We start from the raw sequence: 20,221 nt of genomic DNA, 5'->3' as shown, positions 1-20,221 counted from the left end.
TAAAGCTGCATTACATGTTTTTAAAATTAGGCAGCATCATTTTTTTTAATCTAATAATTACCCTTTCTAATTCAATGTTTTTGTCTTTTGGATTTATTTCAGATTGGAGGGATAATCATATGGTAACATCTCTAGAAAAATGTTTTTAATTTTTGAACCACCTCTATGGCCAAAATCAAGTGATTATCTACAGAAACTTTGAAATAATCTTACTTCTAAATTTAAGTATTGGGGCTTCCCTAAGCGGGCCAGTGGTTAAGACTCTGCACTCCTACTGCAAGGGACATGGGTTAAATCCCTGGTCAGGAAACTAAGATTCCTCATGCCATGTGGTAGGAGAAGGCGATGGCACCCCACTCCAGTACTCTTGCCTGGAAAATCCCATGGGCGGAGGAGCCTGGTAGGCTGCAGTCCATGGGGTCGCTAAGAGTCAGACACGACTGAGCGACTTCACTTTCCCTTTTCACTTTCATGCATTGGAGAAGGAAATGGCAACCCACTCCAGTGTTCTTGCCTGGAGAATCCCAGGGACGGCAGAGCCTGGTGGGCTGCCGTCTGTGGGGTCGCACAGAGTCGGACATGACTTAAGCAACTTAGCAGCAGCCATGTGGTACAGCCAAATTAATTAATTAAAGTATTGCTGTCATTGTTGTATTTTAAAATATATTTTTGACATATTCATAAAGTCTCATTTTTACCATCTTTTTTAGAGTCTGTGAGTTACTTGGTATATATGATGAAGGGAACTTTAGCTTTTCAAATGCTTGGACTTACTTGGTTATCATAAACAATATGTCTCAGCTGGTAAGTAAATATTCATCTTAATTGTACTTAATTTACATCTATAACTAAAATTTTTTAGGGAAAGTTTCTTCTGGAATAAAGCTTAATTGTAACTTTAATATTGAACTTGATTTGTAGGAAGAACTTGAAGAAACTTTAATATAAGTCTGTATACATATGTAAAGATATCATATCTGTTAATTATCTTGTGACTTATACATTGAAGTTTTATGTAATGTGGCTCAGGGGCACAGTGTGTTTTTTTAAACACCAAAACCATTTTGTATTGGGGTGTAGTCAGTTAACAATCTTGTGATGGTTTCAGGTGAATAGTGAAGGGACTCAGCCATACATACACATGTATACATTCTCCCCCAAACTGCACTGAATTGTTGATTGTATTTTTTCATTGGTTCTGGTATTCATTGCATAGTTCTATGGATATGTCATTAATAAAAGCATAATGCCTCTCCTTAAAACAAAAATCCTAGGTATATTCAATAAAAAAAAGTCTTGCTGGTATATGACAGTGTAGGGTTTTAATAAAAGTGGGAGAGTAAAATTCTCTCATATATTTGGAATTGAAAATTGAGAATGCCAAGTTTTTAAAAATGTTATAGAAACTGAAATGAATCCTTTCAACTTAAGGTGCACTTTATTGAAAATCTTTTAATGTAAATGTTGAGATTTTTTAAATTGTAAGATAATTGCTTTACAATGTTGTGTTGGTTTCTGCCATACAACACCACGAATCAGCCGTAATACACACAGACACACACACATCTTCCCTCTCTCTAGAGCCTCCCTCCCCCTCCTGTCCTGCCCCTCTAGGTCGTCACAGAACACCACTGTGCTCCCTCTGTTACACAGCAGCTTCCCACTTGCTAATTATTTTACACATGATATGTATATGTCAGTGCTACTTTCTCAGTTTGTCCTGCCCGCTCCTTCCCCTGCTGTGTCCACAAGTCAGTTCTCTACATCTGAGTCTCTGTTCCTTCCCTACAAATAGGTTCATCAATACTTTTTCTAGATTCCATATATATGCATTAATATACGATATTCATTTTTCTCTGACTGACTTCACTCTGTATAACCAACTGTGGGTTCATTCAGCTCACTACAACTGACTTTAATTTTTCCCTTTTTATGGTTGAGTTATATTCCATTGTATACATGTATCACATCTTTATCCATTTATCTGTCGATGGATGTCTAAGTCGCTTCCATGTCCTGGCTATTGTAAATAGTGCTGCAGTGACCATTGGGATACATGTGCCTTTTTGAATTGTGGTTTTTCTTGGGGTATGCCCAGGAGTGGGATTTGCTGGGTCATATGGTAGTTTTATTCCTAGTTTGTTAAGCATTCTCTATACTGTTCTCCATAGTGGCTGTATCAATTTACATTCCCACCAACAGTGCAGTAGGATTTCCGTTTCTCCACATCCTTTCCAGCATATGTTGCCTTTACTTTTTTTGATGATGGCCATTCTGATTGGGGGAGAAGGCAATGGCACCCCACTCCAGTACTCTTGCCTGGAGAATCCCATGGATGGAGGAGCCTGGTGGGCTGCAGTCCATGGGGTGACTAAGAGACACGACTGAGCAACTTCACTTTCACTTTTCACTTTCCTGCATTGGAGAAGGAAATAGCAACCCACTCCAGTGTTCTTGCCCGGAGAATCCCAGGGGCGGGGGAGCCTGGTGGGCTGACGTTTATGGGGTCACACAGAGTCGGACACGACTGAAGTGACTTAGCAGCAGCATTCTGATTGGTGTGAGGTGTGCTGAAAATCTTTAGTGCTTTCTCCAAAATATTAGTTTAGGTACAGTGGCATGCATGTGAGTTATTAGAGATTTATAATAAAAATTAAATGCTTGTGTATTCAAAGCTTTTCCACATGTTTGTATTTTCTGGAACCAATAATTCAATTTTGGGGAATGCCTCAAGAAATGGCCAGAAGTACTTTTGCTTTCAATATGTTTGTATAGAAGGCCTATTGTTTGCAAAAGCCTGGAAACAGTCCAAAGTCTAGTGATGAGAACTGGTTAAATATTCTGTGTCCTTCCATTGGTCAAAACATTAGGCAGTTATTTAATCAAATATATGGAAAGGGGTACTTTAAGTGGGAAAACATAAAGCAACAAAATTTTATATTTATGATACCTGTTAAAAACCATATTATGTGTAGAAAGGAATGGTTGGATGATGGGGCTATGAACAACTTTATACTTTACTGCTTTCATATTCTAAAATATTATAAATAAGCATTTTATAGTGGGGAAAGTAAACTTTTAGAAAAATGTTTATTGCTGTGCAATGCTAATTACAACTGATTTTTTTAAATAATTACTATCTTGAGCTGCTAATTACCTTTAAAAAGTAAATTCAGCAGGATTAACACACTGCCCTCAAGAAAAATGGTCTCCCTGATTCCTTACTTTCTGATTTCACGGGCATAGTTTTACTGAAATAGTACTTATTTAACGTGTTCACTTACAAATAATATATGTACAGTTAGTGGTAAGCTCAACCCTTATAAAATGAATGGTAACTTGTATATAAAAGCTGTTAATAAGCAGACAGTGTTTTTATTTTGGTTAAATGAGAGCCTTTTCTTCCATTCACGTTAGTCACTTCTTACTGTGTTTTTTGTGGGCCCTGTAAATGAACAATTAAAATCATTTTCAGAGATGATGTTACACGTCTCTTCTGAGAAATTTCATATTGGATATTTGCATCCATAGTAAACTATTTAAAAGCCTCTTGTTAATCTAAAAGGAGCATAATAAAGCCTAGAAAATTTTGCCTGAAAAATTACTCTGTGCCAGGTCTGGTCTGTGATTTTGATATTTCTAATATCAAATTTATTTATTCTTACTGAATATGTTTGATTGTTTCTAGTTCGCCATGTATTGTCTCCTCCTCTTTTATAAAGTGCTGAAGGAAGAGCTGAGTCCAATCCAGCCTGTTGGCAAATTTCTTTGTGTAAAGCTGGTGGTTTTTGTTTCTTTTTGGTAAGTGTTGCTTTCTCTTGCATGTTGCCATTTTCTAAAGGGCAGTTTAATGAGAATTTGTAAGTCTTAATATGGAAGAGGAATTAAAATGTCTACTTCCCTTTTTAAAAGTTCATTCTTTTAGCCGCCCTTGGTTTTTCATAAAGAAATAATCAAATGGTCACCTAACATTTATAAGAAGAAAATAATTTGAGACACTAAATGTCAACACTTAAGGGAATCATTAAAATAAGTCATGGTTTTTTCATATAGTACAGTTTGGAAGATACACATGATATAGAATACTTAATAATGTGAGAAAATATTCATTAGTAAAAATTTTAAAACAGACAAAACTGTTTAGTAAAGGCGGGTGGGTGATAGGGGCCTGGAAACAAATATACCAGATGTAACAATATACAAATAATACAAAGAGGGGGAAAGAAAAATCCTTGCAATCCCACCACCCAGAATGAATGACACTGTGCTCCACGTCATTTATAAAACCACAGAAAGAGCGTCATTCTATAAAAACCTGTAAACTCAGTGTTAGTATACTGTAGTTAGAGTTCTTTGTAAATACAGTGAGAATATAGTTTTGTTACTGGGTTTTTTGCTTTTGCCACGCACAGTATTCTAATGTATGGATACAATTTTTTAATTTGTTTCTTATTGACATTTAGGTTGTTCCTAATTTATTTTTTTACCATTACAAGTAATATGGAAGTGAATATTCTTGCATATAGATATATGAAACCTTATCTCATTTTAGCTGTGTAACAAGACTGGTTCCAAAAAAAAAAAAGACTGGTTCCAAAATGTTCTTTAAAATAATCTAAATAACCAGTTGTGTGCATAAATTAACATTTAAGTATCTTTCCTTTATTTCATTTTAAATTCCTATTGTGTAAGGTGTTAGGCATGGTCTGTGTATAGGACCAACTTAAAATATAATGACTTATGCACACTTTCAAAACAGAAAAAGACTATAAACCAAGTCCCGAAGTTCTAAGAATACAAAATCAAAATTCATTTGATGAAACTGTACTGGACGAGTCAGTGTGTAAAGCAGACGTATCTAATGCAGTTATACAGTGTCTTCGGGAATATGCTGAAAAGCAGGGTGGTCGTGGGCCACAGGTTGTGCTGGGGTTTCACTTTTTAAATGGCATATTTTTTAAACAACTGCTGGTTTTATGCTTGATATAGATTTGGCGTTTACCTTTTCCTAACATATAGGCAAGCAGTAGTTATTGCTTTGTTGGTAAAAGTTGGCGTTATTTCTGAAAAGCATACATGGGAATGGCAGACGGTAGAAGCTGTGGCCACAGGACTCCAGGTAAGCAGTGCCCTCTGACTCCCAGCAGAACTTTGCTTTGTTACGGGTTTTTACATATTCTCTCCTGAACCCGACAGCATGCGCATATGCAGGCTGTGGGGCTGGTGTTACCTCACTTTACACATGAGGGAACAGGGAACCCCACAAAAATTGGCCCTACTTCCTGGTTCTTCTACAAATTAGTAACAGAACCTAGATTTTGTTATTCCTACTCAATTTCTTTTTTCTGCATTTCTCCTCTAAGTCCTTGGATACTGGAAGAGAATACATTGTACTTGGCCAAGAAATACTTGTGGTGATTGAAGTAGTACAAAATTGAGTTAAACTTCTGGCATTTTGTGTTTTTATGAAGAGGTCAAAAATCGTTATTTTGGAAAATGAAAATAGGAGGACAGTCTTGTGAGGGAAAAAATAGCTGTTGATACATTTTTGAAGAGAGATATAGTGCTTTTTGCCTGCAAAACTAGATTTAAAATCCAATATGCCTGCTGATGATGTTGATGTTGTTGTTGCAGGACTTTATTATCTGTATTGAGATGTTCCTTGCTGCTATTGCTCATCACTACACTTTCTCATATAAACCGTATGTCCAAGAAGCAGAAGAGGGCTCATGCTTTGATTCCTTTCTCGCTATGTGGGACGTTTCAGATATTAGGGATGATATTTCTGAACAAGTAAGGCATGTTGGTAAGTACCAGCCATTTTATTTATTCGAATAGGCTATTGTAGTTCTCCTGTCCAGTCTGTAGAAGAAGTTTTTGAAAAGACTTTGTGTAAATCGGTACCACAATAAGGCTCTCCAAATTGGGAGGGGGAAAGGAGCTTAACGTTTAGCATGGCAACATCTTAGTAGATTTAAAAATAACCTAACTTTTGGCTAACTTGGACACTTTTATTTTACTTTAAAGGAAGGACAGTCATGGGACATCCTAGGAAAAAGTTTTTTCCTGAGGATCAAGATCAAAATGAACATACAAGCTTGTTGTCATCATCATCACAAGATGCACTCTCCGTTGCCTCTTCAGTGCCGCCCTCACCCGTGGGTCACTATCAAGGGTTTGGACACACCGTGACCCCCCAGACTACACCGACCACAGCTAACGCATCTGACGACACAGGTAACGATGCTGCAGGAGCGAGAGAGGAGCCGTCAGAGAAGCCCGTGGCCTCCTGAGCAGTGTGCAGAAGCAGACTGTGCTGCTACTGTGTTACTTCACTACCTGGTGTCCTGTTGCTCAGGATCTTGTGCTTAGGACAAGCCATTAATGATGGAAAATTTGAACACAACGGCAAAAACCAGGTACAACCACCGGATTTATACAACTAGGTTTTGTATATCACAAATAATCAGTCTAAATATCCTAGACTTAGACTTAACACTACAGAGTATCAGATACTCAACTGGTAGACGATGACTACTAACCATTCCTGACGTTACTTTATCAAGAGGAGGACATTTTAAAAAACCTGTGCTTCCTACCACTGCTGCATGAATACAATGCTCTGGAACTAGCAGAAAGTATAATTCAGAAATGCAAGTTAGTGGACCTCAATCATAATCATGTGCCATATATGCTTACCTAACAATTATTTCTCTATTTCTCAAATGAATGTCTTTCAATAAATGAGAATTTATCATTTATTTTCTGCAACCTTTTATGTCTCTTGTGATTAGAAGCACAGCAGAAAAACTTAAGCCCCCCAAATTAAAGGGTTGAAAATCATATACCTACAATTAGAGATGCCTGTGTCTTACATTCCTACTGGGAGAAATGTCTAGGACCTAATCTATTAATCTTAAAACAACTACTGTCTAAAAAATCATTATCTGCACCAAGGCGAACAGATTAATAGGTTATCTAGGACTTGGAGATGAAAAGAATAAACTGGACGAAAGAGTGGAAGAATAAGAAACCTGTGATAGAAACAGAGTCTGCTTTTCTTTAGGGCTACTAAAGGTGTCAGCAAATGTAAATCTGGGCTGAGTAGTCCTAACTGTTTATCAAACCACAGTCACAAGACTTGCAGATACTCTCTGGGAGAAATTTACTACTTAGGTTAGATAGAGTTCCTCTAATTGTTAATCACAACCCCTTGCGCCTAACATTTTACACTGAAAATAAATATAGAAAGTGCCAGAGCAGTATGTTGCAAATAGCAAGGATAAGTATTTATTTCTCAAAATCTATGCTTTATATATTTAAGCACACACACACACACACACACACACTGGTACACAGTAATTAGGTACAAAGTTTTTATTGTCTATTATAAACGAAACATTTCTACTGAAAGTAAAGTTGGGCGGTATAATCCTAAAGGCAAGGAGAACAGGCAGTGTGGAGAGAAGGAAGGCACATCTTACTTCCTGCGGGGCTTACCTACAGAGCACACAGTATACACAAAGCATGATAATCTTTATTAATCTCCCTATTTCGGGTCTGGACTAATTTTTTTTTTTTCTTACTGTGTATTCACATCAAAACCTTTAAAAATACTGGTTTAGGTTTAACTCTTTCTGAATTTATCAGCTTTAAAATTTTTCTTTGCCAAAGGCAGACCAGGAAAAATGCTGCCTCCTAAGATTTCTTTTGTCCTTCTTTTACTCTAATTACATTTAGGCTGTAGCTTAAAAGTCTTAACACAAAACTGAGAAGGTGGCTCAGAAGTATTTCAACATTTACAAGAAGCAAGCTGAGAATTTACAGGTAAACATAAACCCTCAATCTTCAGTGGAAACCAACTTTTTGAGGTATCCTCACCAAAAGTTCAGATTTAAGGAAAATAGCCAAGATGTCTAAAAAATGGATAGGAGACTCAAAATTCCTTATCTTTACAGCTTTAGAGTACAGACTAACAAGTTTGGCAAATTTTAATTATAATAAGTAAAACCAAGCAATAAAAAGTTTTTAATTTGAAAAATTAATGACAGCCTTTGCCAGAAAGGAAGTCTGCAGTAAGATTTTTTTAATAATGCTACTCTTTAGTTAGGGTATTTAAATACACTTTATTAATGTCAATGTTTTAAAAAATATTTGACCATTTCAAGGACTTAAATACACCTGCATTTTATGGTTACAATCCCACTACTAATTCAGACTAGAACTGGAAACCCACTGCTCTACTTCCACACTTTTTCATTAGAAATCTGCTCTTCATTGCTTTATGGTGATGCTGACGTTGCTTTTGTGGTGCTGGATGCTGAGTACAAGTTCGTCTCCCATTTCCACTTGGATGGGATTATCTAAAACAACTGCGGCCTGCTTCCAGTGAGAGGCTTCACTCGAAGTATCTAACCTAATCTCATCGTCGAGGTACATATGATACCAAAATGGAATGGCGGTCACTTGTCCAGATTTACAAATGCGTACCTATGAAAATTAAGAAATCGCAAGAATTTCATCAGATGGAGTAGACTTGGATAAGTCTTTGTATTTTTAGTAAGATTTAGACCCAAATTTTATACAGAAATACATTTAATCACCCAATTCAAATTAATACCAACCTATTCTAGTCACTGATATTTACCCAAACTCAGGTCTGCATACTGTTTAGAAAGTAACATTTAAATTCAAAGAAAGTGGCTAAAGCTATTTTAAGTATGTAAGGTATTACATAATTTAAGATAGTTCTGAATATGACAAGAATAATCATTTTACCTTCACTTCTCTGTTAGAGGTGTTCAGATATGGCGTCATTAAGTCTAGTCTTAAGAGTTCCACTGGTTTGCTTAAAGGTATACAAGGCAATGAGGACAGGTCCAAAAATACACGTACAGGTACCTAAACAAAGTATACAATTTTTGCTTTTAATTCAGTCCTTTTTGTGACCCAAGTTTCTTGTTTTGTACTTAGCTCAATGATACGGTGCTTTTTATATCAATAACCTCATTTAATTGCCACATCAACCTTAAAGCAAAAAAAGACTTCCACAATTCCAGTTGTACAAGAAGAATGAACAAACCAAGTTCTAGGTTTGTTAAATAATTTTCTATGATTTCAGTTATCTGTAGATTCTTTGCTTGGATAAAAGCAGATTAAACAGCTCCCAAAACTGTTAAACAGGGATGTGCTTATGTGTAAAGATGAACTAATAAGCAAACAGCACAACATTAATTATTGTACTATTTAAGAAAATATACCAAATTCTACTGAACAATTAATAGTAGATTTCATTTTGAAAATTGTTTATTATCTAGAAGACAGTGGTTCTCAACTTTGCAAATTATGATTTAAAAAAAAAAAATCAATCACTTCCTTAGTGGCTCAGACAAGTAAAGAATCTGCCCACAATGCAGAAGACCCAGGGTCTATCCCTGAGTCAAGATCCCTTAGAGGAGGGAATGGCAACCCACTCCAGTATTCTTGCCTAGAAAATTCTATGGACAGAGAAGTCCGGCAGGCTACAGTCCACGGGGTCACAAATAGTGGGACATGACTGAGCAGCTAACACTATGACGAAATCTGTTGCATCAATTTTAGTAACAACTGAGAAAGTGAAAGTTGCTCAGTCGTGTCCGACTCTTTGTGACCCTATGGGCTATACAATCCATGAATTCTCTAGGCCAGAATACTGAGTGGGTAGCCTTTCCCTTCTCCAGGGGATCTTCCCAACCCAGGAATTGAACCCAGGTCTCCTGCACTGCAGGTGGATTCTTTACCAGCTGAGCCACAAGGTAAGCCCAAGAATACTGGAGTGGGTAGTCTATCCCTTCTCCAGTGGATCTTCCCAACCCAGGAATCGAACCAGGGTCTCCTGCATTTCAGGTGGATTCTTTACCAACTGAGCTATCAGGGAAGCCCTTAGTAACAATGAAACCTTCCTATTAACTTTAGCCTTCTCATTTGAAATAGAGGAGAAGGCGATGACACCCCACTCCAATACTCTTGCCTGGAAAATCCCATGGACAGAGGAGCCTCGTGGGCTGCAGTCCATGGGGTCACTAACAGTCGGGCCCGACTGAGCAACTTAACTTTCACTTTTCACTTTCATGCACTGGAGAAGGAACTGGCAATCCACTCCAGTGTTCTTGCCTGGAGAATCCCAGGACGGCTAGTGGGCTGCCATCTAAGGGGTTGCACAGAGTCGGACACGACTGAAGCGACTTAGCAGCAGCAGCACTTGAAATAGAAAGGAAACTTGTTTTAAAAGTGCCCTCTTAGGGGTTCCCTGGTAGCTCAGTGGTAAGGAATCCGCCTGCCAATATAGGGAACACAGGTTCAATCCCTGATCTGGGAAGATCACACATGCTGTGAAGCATCTAAGCCTGTGTGCCCCAACTACTGAGCCTTTGCTCTAGAGCCCGTGTGCCACAACTATTAAGCCTACATGCAGCAGCTGTTGAAGTCCAGGCACCCTGGAGCCCATGCTCTGCAACCAGAGAAGCCACCGCAATGAGAATCCCACACCCTGCAACTACAGGGTAGCCCCTACTCTCCTGCACAGTAATGAAGATCCAGTACAGCCAAATCAATAAAAGTGCCCTGTGTGCTTTGAGTAATATAGTAGAGAACAGCTGTTTGCAGGGAAACAGGACACAGATCCATCCACCTCTCCCTGGGCATCCCACCTTCCCTACCCGTAGAAACACACAGCAATTCCATGCTCTTGCCAGGACTCCTGCCCTGTGTCACTCTCATAACCTGCACGCTAACCCTCACAAGCTGCATCCATTCCTCATCATCTGTCCTCATTTCTGTTTCTCCAGCAGCCTACTGGCTTCTCCTGTCATCGTTGCTAATCTTCCTAGATTTCCAATCCAGAGCTCATCACTTTGTGAGTTCTCTAGAACTTAGTTCTCGACTTTATATCCTCTTTCTACACATCCCCAAAGTGCTTTCATCCCAGTCTTATGCTTTAAACATCTGCCAAATCTGACTGCCAAATTTATATCTCTAGGCTATTTCTCTGAATTCTTATCCAACTGTTTAATGAACCCATAAAAACACAAGCACAGCCTGACCCTCCTGCTATTTTCCCCTTATCAGGATATGGTAACTGTCCTTCCAGGCGCTTCCTCATACCCCAGGTCCAACCTGTCACAAAACCTACCTTCAGAATACGCCAGCAGTCTGAACTGCGCACCACGTCCATTGCTGCCACTCAAGTCTAAGCCACTCTCACCTCTCCCCTGGATTACAGTAATAACCTCATGCCTTTTGCCTGGTGGCTACAGTGGTCTCCAACACAGCAACCACAGCAAGCCTTCAAAACAAGTCACACCTTATCCCTCCTCTGGCCAATACCCTCCAGTTTTTCCCAACCCCTTTCAGAGTAGAAGCCAAAACCCCACGATGCCTATAGGAGGCTCCACAGGATCTGGCTCCTGATACTTTTCTTACCACATCCTTCACCTGACTCTTCCTCATGGTTTCTGCCATTTTTGAGAACTCTAATCATGTTCTGTCCGCAGATCTTTGCACTCGCTGATCTTTGGACTTTTATATGGTTTGTTCCTGATTTCTCTCTGATCTCTGCTTAAATATCACCAATTATCCATGAGTCCTTTCCTTAGGCATTACCGAAATAAAACAAATATCCCATACCTCCACCTCCATTATCCTCTAACCTCACTTCTCATTACCTATCATACTAATCTTTTCACTCCTTTATTTACTGTCTGTCTCTTGTTTATTTACAATCAATTTGAATACCAGCTCCATGAGGGAAGAAACCTCTCTAATTTCATGACTATATTCCCCAAACCTAAAAGAGCACATGGAGTCTTAGACATTTGTTGAATGAATACATTTCTGCTGTTTTCTGTATAACTTTTTTTTTTAAACTTCTCATTCTGTCTTGTTGGTTCACTCGGTTGTCAGTGTAGTAGTCAGCTAATCATCACATTAGATTGGAGAAGGGCATGGCAACCCACTCCAGTTCTTGCCTGGAGAATTCCATGGACAGAGGAGCCTGGCGGACTACTGTCCATGGGGTCACGGAGTCAGACACAACGGAGTGACTAACACATTCATACAGTAAGTGGGGCTTACAGGTGGCTCATGGAAAAGAATCCACCTGCCAGTGCAAGAGATGTGGATTCGATCCTTGGGTCGGGAAGATCCCCTGGTGGAGGAAATGGCAACCCACTCCAGAACTCTTGCTGGGAAAATCCCATGGACAGAGGAGTCTGATGGGCTACAGTCCATGGGGTTGCAAAGAATGGGGAAAGCCCAAGTGACTGAGCACACCACAGAGAGGAGACGAGACAATAGCTCAGAAAATGAGTGAGCGGACTAGGAAAGGTAAAACTGCCCAGCAAGTCTATGGAGCCTCCTGAGATGACTGGTCATACGTTGAAGCCACAGTCAACATGCTCAGCTCTGGGGGTACCGGTGTAGAGAAGGCAGAAAGTTGGGTTTAACCAAGGTGGGACTGCCCCCAGGCCAGCAGAAAAATGGCAGGGAAAAGATACATGAAAAATGTATCGACCGTGGAATATAAGCTGTTGAGGATATGAGGTGGGAGGCAGGGTGAAAAGATGGCAGGATTAAAATATTGTAGATTCTGATGGAATCAAAGAACTGTTGACGTCAGGATCAAAGAAAAGCTAGACAGACAGTAGAAGGTGGTATTTTTGGACTACAAACTTAAACTTATGTCTTCTGGTAAGTACACTTTCTTTATTAAACTCTACAAAAAACTGAGATTAAATAAACTCCAAAACTTTAGCCTGCTCTGAAAAAAATCATTTCCTCAAAAAAATTATATTTGTTGAGCAAATACTGTTCATGCAAGACCTAACAATGCATATTCAAGAGCTTACTACCACCCATAGGCTTTAGATAGCACTCCTCTAATTCAGTACTCAACACCCCAATTCCCAAAGTGCTGTTCTGGCTTACTCAGAAGATTCCACCTCTTCCCAACCCCAAGCCTCTTCCCTAGACATTCCATCCATTCCACAATTACAACTGACAAATTCTACTTTGCTGCTGGTACTTTTGCCAGCACTATATCCTTGTTTTCCAGACAGTAAGCACCCCTTTCCCTTGAGCTCCTCCACTCACTCCTGCTCCCTGCGGTCTGAATGCCCGGACATGAGCTGCTCCCGCCTTTCCCTGCCAGCCTCCAGTCTCAGTGTGATTAAGGGCTCATGTTGAGAACAGAGGTCTCCTGGTGGCTGCTTTTTTAAGACAAGGATCATAATTTTTCATAAACCCGGTACCCTATTTTCATTTACAACATTGGTTCAGAACAAGAGTTGTAGGCTTCTGTCAGGAACAACAGAATTCTTGGCTGTACTAACCCCAAGGTTTGATTTTTACCACTAGTAAGTTCCTTGGCTCTGGAAAACAGTACCAGAGCAATCCAGTTAAGCACAGTGACTATAAACCCAGAGAGAGAGAGAGAGAGACTGTGGGTGACGGCCCCCGGGCGGAACTTCTGTTGGAAACGCTCACCTGAAACTGGTTAATGAAAGGCGCTATGTTGAAGCCAAGAGTTCGTTCTGCGCCCTGCACGGCACTCTCCTCCATCAGAGTCTGCGATTCCACGAGCAACCCAAACATCAGCACGTACTGGGGAAAGATCTTGCCTCCAGACTGTAGCAAACACCTGGAGGAAGGACAAATGCTTTTGAAAGCATCTTGATGCCCTACATTTTATAAATATCAGTAACTAAATCATTGGGGATCTAAGACAGTATACAGTGTAATGGTCTTTAGACTGGTAGCTGGCTGGTAGTTCACAATGGCAGACTGGTAGACCCCCCTGAAAAGTAACCAGTGAGCTGCATGAGTACAAGTTTTCAGGTTCGGGAAGAGTCGTCAGTGGCTATTAAAACTAGAGGCTGAAAGTTTAATTAGGACAAGGATATTTAAAAGTCTCAAAGTTTCACCCCCATAAATGACTTATTACAAAGGGAAAACAGCAACTAAAGAGTGGAAAAACCTGATGGATACAACTTAAACCAACTGATCTAAATTCACATCCACAGATCTAGGATAAAGCAACATATATGCCTCCTAATGTGACCAAACTTCTGTGGTCTCTAAAATGAATAGTCTGACTCTAGTAAGAAACATGAGGAACCTTCTACAAAATAAAAGGCCTCCACTTTTCAAAACTGTGAATGTCATAAAAGACTGAGGAGCTGTTGCAGAACAAAGGAGACTGAGACTAAATGCAGTATGTGACCCTGGACTGAATTCTGGACCTGTGAAGGGCATTCCTGCCACAAACGGTGAAATATCTGAGTGAGACTGTTTCCCTTAGATATCAGTACTATAACCATAGAGATTTCCTCGTTTTGATAAGTGTGTGATGATTATATAAAATGTCCTTTTTCTTAAAAAATACACACTGAAGTATTGAGGGGTACAGGAATACGGTATCTGAAGCTTAAAGTGTTCAGAGAGAATACTAAAGCGTATGTGGCAATATAGTAACAATCTGTGACCCCGGATGTAGGGTTCATGTGTGATTTTTTGTACTATTCTCTAACTTCTCTGTAAACTTGAAATTATTTCAGAATAAAAAGTTAAACACTCTGAAAGGAAAAAAAAAGTGATTAAAAATCCAAATACTCTAAAGTGTATGAATAAAGGGCTAACACAACAGCTTCTCTTCCTACATTATCCTGGATTCACTTTCTGTTTCCCTGGAAATTCTATAAAGGTGGAATGTCAGCTGAGTTATCAACAACACTTCTTATGATTAAAAAAAGAAAAGTTTTTCCATGTTCTTAATGGGTAGATGCACGTGGACTAAGAAAACTGTAAACTACAGACGCCTGACGGGAAGGTGCACCAGCTCTGGGCTTCCCTGAGTGGGGGTAACTTGTAACCACGTGTTCCTATTGCTAGAGCTTGGAAGCTGTGCCTATGGGAGAAGTTCCCATCTGAAATATGAGGCTCTTAGGCCAAGGCAGCGCCCACGCCCACATACACAGTCTTGTTTCCACAGCCCTGAGCTGTGGGAGGTGTGAGCGCAGTGTGGGGTGGGGGTCTCCTGCTGCCATCAAGTGAACCAGACGTGGAGGATACTTTAAGGTACTTTAATCATTTGCCACATTTGAAATCAAATGTTAAATCCCTCATCCTTACTGAACAATCCAAATCGGTTTCCACTTGAACTTCTAGACAGCTGGACTGCATACTCTCATATATACCTTTCATAGTAAGCTTTTACTCTTAAATATTTCTAGTCAGTAAGGATCTATTTATAAAAATACAGGACAAAGTTTTTGACCAATACATTTGTGCATACCTAAAAAATTAGTTCCTGTTAAGTTTCTAAAATTGTTTACTATGCAGTTTTCCTGAATAGATCATTAAAATCTTGACAAACTATAAAACACCACATTCCTCAAAACCACTTTGGCACTTCGGCTCTTAGTTTAAAATTATTTTAATATTAATTCTATTTTTACTAAACTGATTATCTCAACGATTTAAAATGGTCTAAAACCAGAATATCAACTGAATAACAGTCAAAGGACATGGCAACTAAATGTAATACAGACCCCTTGATTAGAACTCGACTGGGAAGGAAAAAAAGCAATAAAGAGTATTACTGGCATAAGCAGGGGAAATTTTAATACAGACTATCTGTTAAATAATAGTATTTGATCAGTGTTAAGCTTCGTGAGTGTGGTCTTCTTACTATGATACGCAGGGGAAAGCCCTTGTTCTAAGGAGACATGTGCTGAACTGTTAAGGGGGAAGGTTAGGAGGCCAACAATCATCATATGGTTCAACAGAGAAAACAGTCTTGTGTTTGCTGCTCCTTTTCTTGCAATTTTTCTCACGTTTGAAATTTTTCAAAGTAAAAAATTGACAGAGAAGTTTACAAAAGTTAAACAGGCTGCTCTTATAACAACTTTCCCTAAAGACTAGCTGATAGGGAGCCAAATCATAACTAGGTCATTTCATGAGCAAAGAATCAGCAAAGAGAGAGAGGAATACTGAGTGTAATGGCATCAGACTGACTGAGACAAGTCTTCATCAGAAATCAGAAAGCTGTCTTCACTAAACATACATGATCATTTAAGTTGTGAAATTAGCCTAAAAGGGGCCCCTACTGACCCCAATGCTTTACTCATTTTCATTATTCCTGTCCTACCAACTTTTTTTTAGCATTTTGGGTAAAGTCTAGTAGAAACTGAATCTCCACACAATTAGTAAAATTACATACCTCAACAAAATCACACAACTCACAACCACACAGCTCTTAACAAAATTCCAATCTATGCCTTTACCAAATCATATACAATTTTAACATCTCCCTGAAGAACTGAAAAAACTTACCCATTTCCCTCAAATGGATCAAGTTTAATCCTGACAACTCACGGTACTAAATTTTCTGAACTGAAGTTCTCTGCTAATTGTGATCCATTTAAAGGAAACCAGATCTAATTTTTCTTAAGATCACCAAGTCTTAGATGAAATACTAAGCCACAGCACTGCATGATGCCTGACTAATTCCCCCCACCCCTATACAGCCACAAGAGGGTGGTGGTCCATGAAATCAGGAAACAAAAAGCACACAGATCAGTAACAGCCAGCCTGCTGCCGTGTAATCTATAGGAGAGAGAACAGGAGGGAGGCTAATACAGTTAAACCACTTAGGGAGCAACCAGAAAATCAGGCCAAACAAAGTAAAAAATACATCAGGTGATACCTAAAAAGAAAGGCTGGATCAGGTACTAAAAGCCATGCCAGAGATAAAGACTCCACGAAAGCAAGTATGCAAAGTATTTTAAAAGGCCATGTTCACACTATTTTAATCTAAAATCTTGTACAAATCCTTCTTCCTCAGTGTTAACCATTACTAACTGGAATGTGTCTTAGTTATGTGTAGATAAAACAGTAACTCCCTGAAGCTCTGCTTGGCTTTACTGACACTGTTTTGTTGTCGCACCAAGGCAGCTGCCAGACTCCTCAATGGAATCCTCTGAAAGCCAATAATATTTCTGAACCATCTGTGCCTTCAAGGAAAAAAATAAAAATTGTTCCAACTCAAAAGTCTAACCATAAATGGCAAAAATTCTGAAGAAACTCTTCACTGTTTCCTTGTGATAAAACACAAAAGTGTTTTAAAACGGGTTTAAATTTTAAAAAGTTCACCAAGCTTTTAAACTGTCTCCTGTATTTTAATGTAGTGAGACTGAAAAAAAAAAAAGAATAAACATTTTAAAACAGTAACAACAAAGGAACTTAATAGTTTGTGAAATGGCTGGTTTTTTCCTTGACCTTTCTTTAGGAGGGTTGGTATCCAGTGATGTGACAGACGCCTTTTATCCTTATCCTAAAAACAATCTCTCCTCCCAACCCTGAACTTCATCCTCTTTGGCCGGTCCTGAGGCCTCTCTGCTGTCAGTAACTAAAGATGATAATGAAAGGCCTGGGTGAGAGTCTGCACACCACTGGCCCCACGACCAAGGGAAGCTGTGTCCACCTCCAGAGGAGCTGGTAAGGAGCCCGTGCACAAGCTTAGGCTGAAGGGATGGACGCTGGTTCTCTCCTGTTACTCAGCAGGTGTCCGAGGGAAGAGCGGGAACACTGGCTAACACGCTGATCAAAGGGCTACAGGCCTTTTTTTTTTAATTGATTTATTTATTCTTGGCTGTGCTGGGTCTTTGGCACAGGCTTCTCTCTAGTTGCAGAGAGTGGGCTTCTCACTGCAGCAACTTCTCTTTTTGCTGAGGACGAGCTCTCGGGCTCTACAGCACAGATTCAGCAGTTGTGGTACACGGGCCCAGATGTTCTGCTGCATGTGGGATCTTCCCTGACCAGGGATTGTACCCATCTCTGCACTGGCAGGTGGATTCCTGGCCACTGAACCACCAGGGATGCTCGCTACTAGCATTCAGTTCCCAGAGGTGCCAAACATCCTGCAACACACTGTCCCCCTCCCACCTCTCCCAAAAAGCCGTCCCACCCAAACCACTAGGAGGACCCTCCCTCTACTCAGAGACATACCAAAGAGGAATTGTGGGCAGCATATAAATTGTTTCCCACTAAAATAACTCATCAGTCCATCTATGTGAGGATAAGCAAAATGCGACAACATAATACATACAAAGGAACATTATTCCACCTTAACAAGGAAGGAAATTCTTACATGTACTACAACATGGATGAACCTGGAGAATAATATGCTAAGTGAAATAAGACAGTCATACACACACATACACCCCCCACCAAAAACTGCATGATTCCAGTCATATGATGTAGAGTAGTCAAACTCACGGAAGCAGAGAGTAGAATGGTGGTTGTAAGCAGCTGTGGGGAGGGTGGGGTGAAGAATTATTGTTTAATGGGTATAAAGTTTCAGTTTTACAAGATGAAAAGAGTTATGAGAATGGCTGGAGGTAATGATTGCACAATATTACTAAAATATTTATAATAATAATACCGCTGAACTTAGAGATGGCTAAGATGAAAAATTTCATGTTATGTTCATTTTACCACAATAAAAAAAAAAATCAGAAAAAGAATTAAATCAAAACTAAAAATAAACTGTTAGGAAAATAGTACATCTTTCCACAGTGATTCTGCCAAATAAGTCAAACCTCATTTATGTGACAAATTCGGAGAGCTAAACTGCCTTCAAAGTCCAGGACCCCTCATTTCATAACTGGAGACAAGAGGTATTAAATGGCTTACAGAAAATTTTACTACTTTAGGAATTCAGGGACAAATTTGAGACTAGATTCTAACCCTTTCAGCTCCTTGTTCTACAATCTATCTAAAGTACACCTGTTTAAAATTTTGAGAGAGAGAATGAGTGTATATTTCTATGTATGCATGTATGTCAGACCTCTATATCCCCATAATCTAGGGTATGTACAAGTTTGTTTTAAAGAATAGAAAATGGTAGTGATTTTTACTGGTTACCTTATATGAAAAGGTAAATGTGGTTAACAAAAGAAAATGCATATGAAGCCTAAAATATAGTTAACTATATAAGCAAACACTTTTTCCCTAACAATCTGCCTTCTGCTGCCACAATTTGGTCTGTATCCTCACCAGTGCTCCTATACTGTTTGCATAACACAAAAGTTAAAACCTATAAATTCAGGGGGGATTCCTTTGGCGGAGGGGGGGTGGGGTGGGCGGGGGGGAACAACTCAATAGTAACATGCACGGAAAAAGAAAGACATGAAGTCACAGGTCCTGAAAAGCAAAGCTTAAGGAACACACAATGATCATGACTCATTCATGCAGTTACACTATTAAGGAACTAAAAGAGTTTACAAGAAGTCTGAGCTCACATAATCCACAGGTTGTATTTTGGTGTTTTACCTGGATATTGCAGCCTTTTCCATTATTTCCTGCTGAATGAGTCCAGATGGCTCAATGACATCCAATATAATTATACTCCACAACTTGTCTGATTTTGGCCTTTGCAACACAGCAGACTCATCTTCCACGTGTCTCAACCAAAACTCAAGTGTGTCTTTAGGAAAGTGATTGGCTTCACATATGATGTCCAGAGTCACACGATGCTGGTCTTTCTCCACAGAACTGTAAGGTTTAACCTGCCCGAGGGTGCCAGCAATTACAGGCAGAACAGAGAAGCCCTCAGACACGTCTAACACATACAAAGGCTCAGGGGTGCTCTGGTCAGAATTACTCGGCCCACTTTCACAGCTCATCTCGTTATTCTGACACTGAGTATCCATGGCCTGACCCAGTTTCTCCGGAGTCAATGAAGACAACACTTTCTTCATTGCCATTTTAAAGCCTTCGTGGTATGGGATGTTATTAAGCAGAGCAATTTCTGTGGATTCCAATACACATAGCTGCTCCACAACATCTGGCTTACTGGTCTGAAGGCTGGCCAGAGCGCTACAGAGTTCAGCCTCATTTCCGAAAGACAGCAAGTCTTTATTCCTGGTAAAACTTTTCCCGACCTCCATCTCATGTTCTGAATGGAAGACACTGATACTCTGGATTCTTAAGTAACAATCTTGACAAGACACTTCCATTATCACCTCGTCCCCAAGCTTTATCCAGTAGTCTTTGTAAAACAGGAAGAAAGAAAAAAAAAAAAAAAAAGTAATCAATGACTATGAGTGTTTATAAGCCCGAGGATCACACAAACACCTTGGTCCTCCCTCCATTTTTTAAACAACTACAGGAAAGACTACATTTA

The 20,221-nt window shown here is 39.5% G+C and overlaps 2 protein-coding genes across 3 annotated transcripts in view; one reads left to right on the top strand and one right to left on the bottom strand.

Annotated features, from left to right (window-relative positions):
• The window catches only part of TMEM184C (transmembrane protein 184C), a 29,316-nt gene extending 22,555 nt beyond the window's left edge, over nucleotides 1-6,761 (top strand). For both annotated transcript variants that reach the window (XM_086346472.1, XM_086346471.1), the window contains 5 exons: nucleotides 711-804; nucleotides 3,689-3,801; nucleotides 5,020-5,119; nucleotides 5,635-5,806; nucleotides 6,028-6,761. In XM_086346472.1, coding sequence (XP_086202598.1) covers nucleotides 711-804; nucleotides 3,689-3,801; nucleotides 5,020-5,119; nucleotides 5,635-5,806; nucleotides 6,028-6,293 — 745 coding nt within the window. In that variant the 3' untranslated portion in view covers nucleotides 6,294-6,761. The remainder of the gene's footprint in view (nucleotides 1-710; nucleotides 805-3,688; nucleotides 3,802-5,019; nucleotides 5,120-5,634; nucleotides 5,807-6,027) is intronic.
• A 601-nt stretch (nucleotides 6,762-7,362) lies between these two features.
• Nucleotides 7,363-20,221, bottom strand: part of PRMT9 (protein arginine methyltransferase 9) — a 32,652-nt gene continuing 19,793 nt past the window's right edge. The window contains exons 9-12 of the mRNA XM_086346470.1: nucleotides 19,369-20,086; nucleotides 13,522-13,675; nucleotides 8,779-8,901; nucleotides 7,363-8,490 (exon numbers count right to left, since the gene is read on the bottom strand). Coding sequence (XP_086202596.1) covers nucleotides 8,275-8,490; nucleotides 8,779-8,901; nucleotides 13,522-13,675; nucleotides 19,369-20,086 — 1,211 coding nt within the window. The 3' untranslated portion in view covers nucleotides 7,363-8,274. The remainder of the gene's footprint in view (nucleotides 8,491-8,778; nucleotides 8,902-13,521; nucleotides 13,676-19,368; nucleotides 20,087-20,221) is intronic.

Source organism: Bos grunniens, chromosome 17 (genome assembly GCF_055505025.1).
Source record: "Bos grunniens cultivar Pamir isolate PY7600 chromosome 17, Bosgru_T2T1.0, whole genome shotgun sequence".
In the NCBI taxonomy this organism is placed as follows: domain Eukaryota; kingdom Metazoa; phylum Chordata; class Mammalia; order Artiodactyla; family Bovidae; genus Bos; species Bos grunniens.
This window is presented reverse-complemented; position numbering and strand designations above follow the sequence as displayed.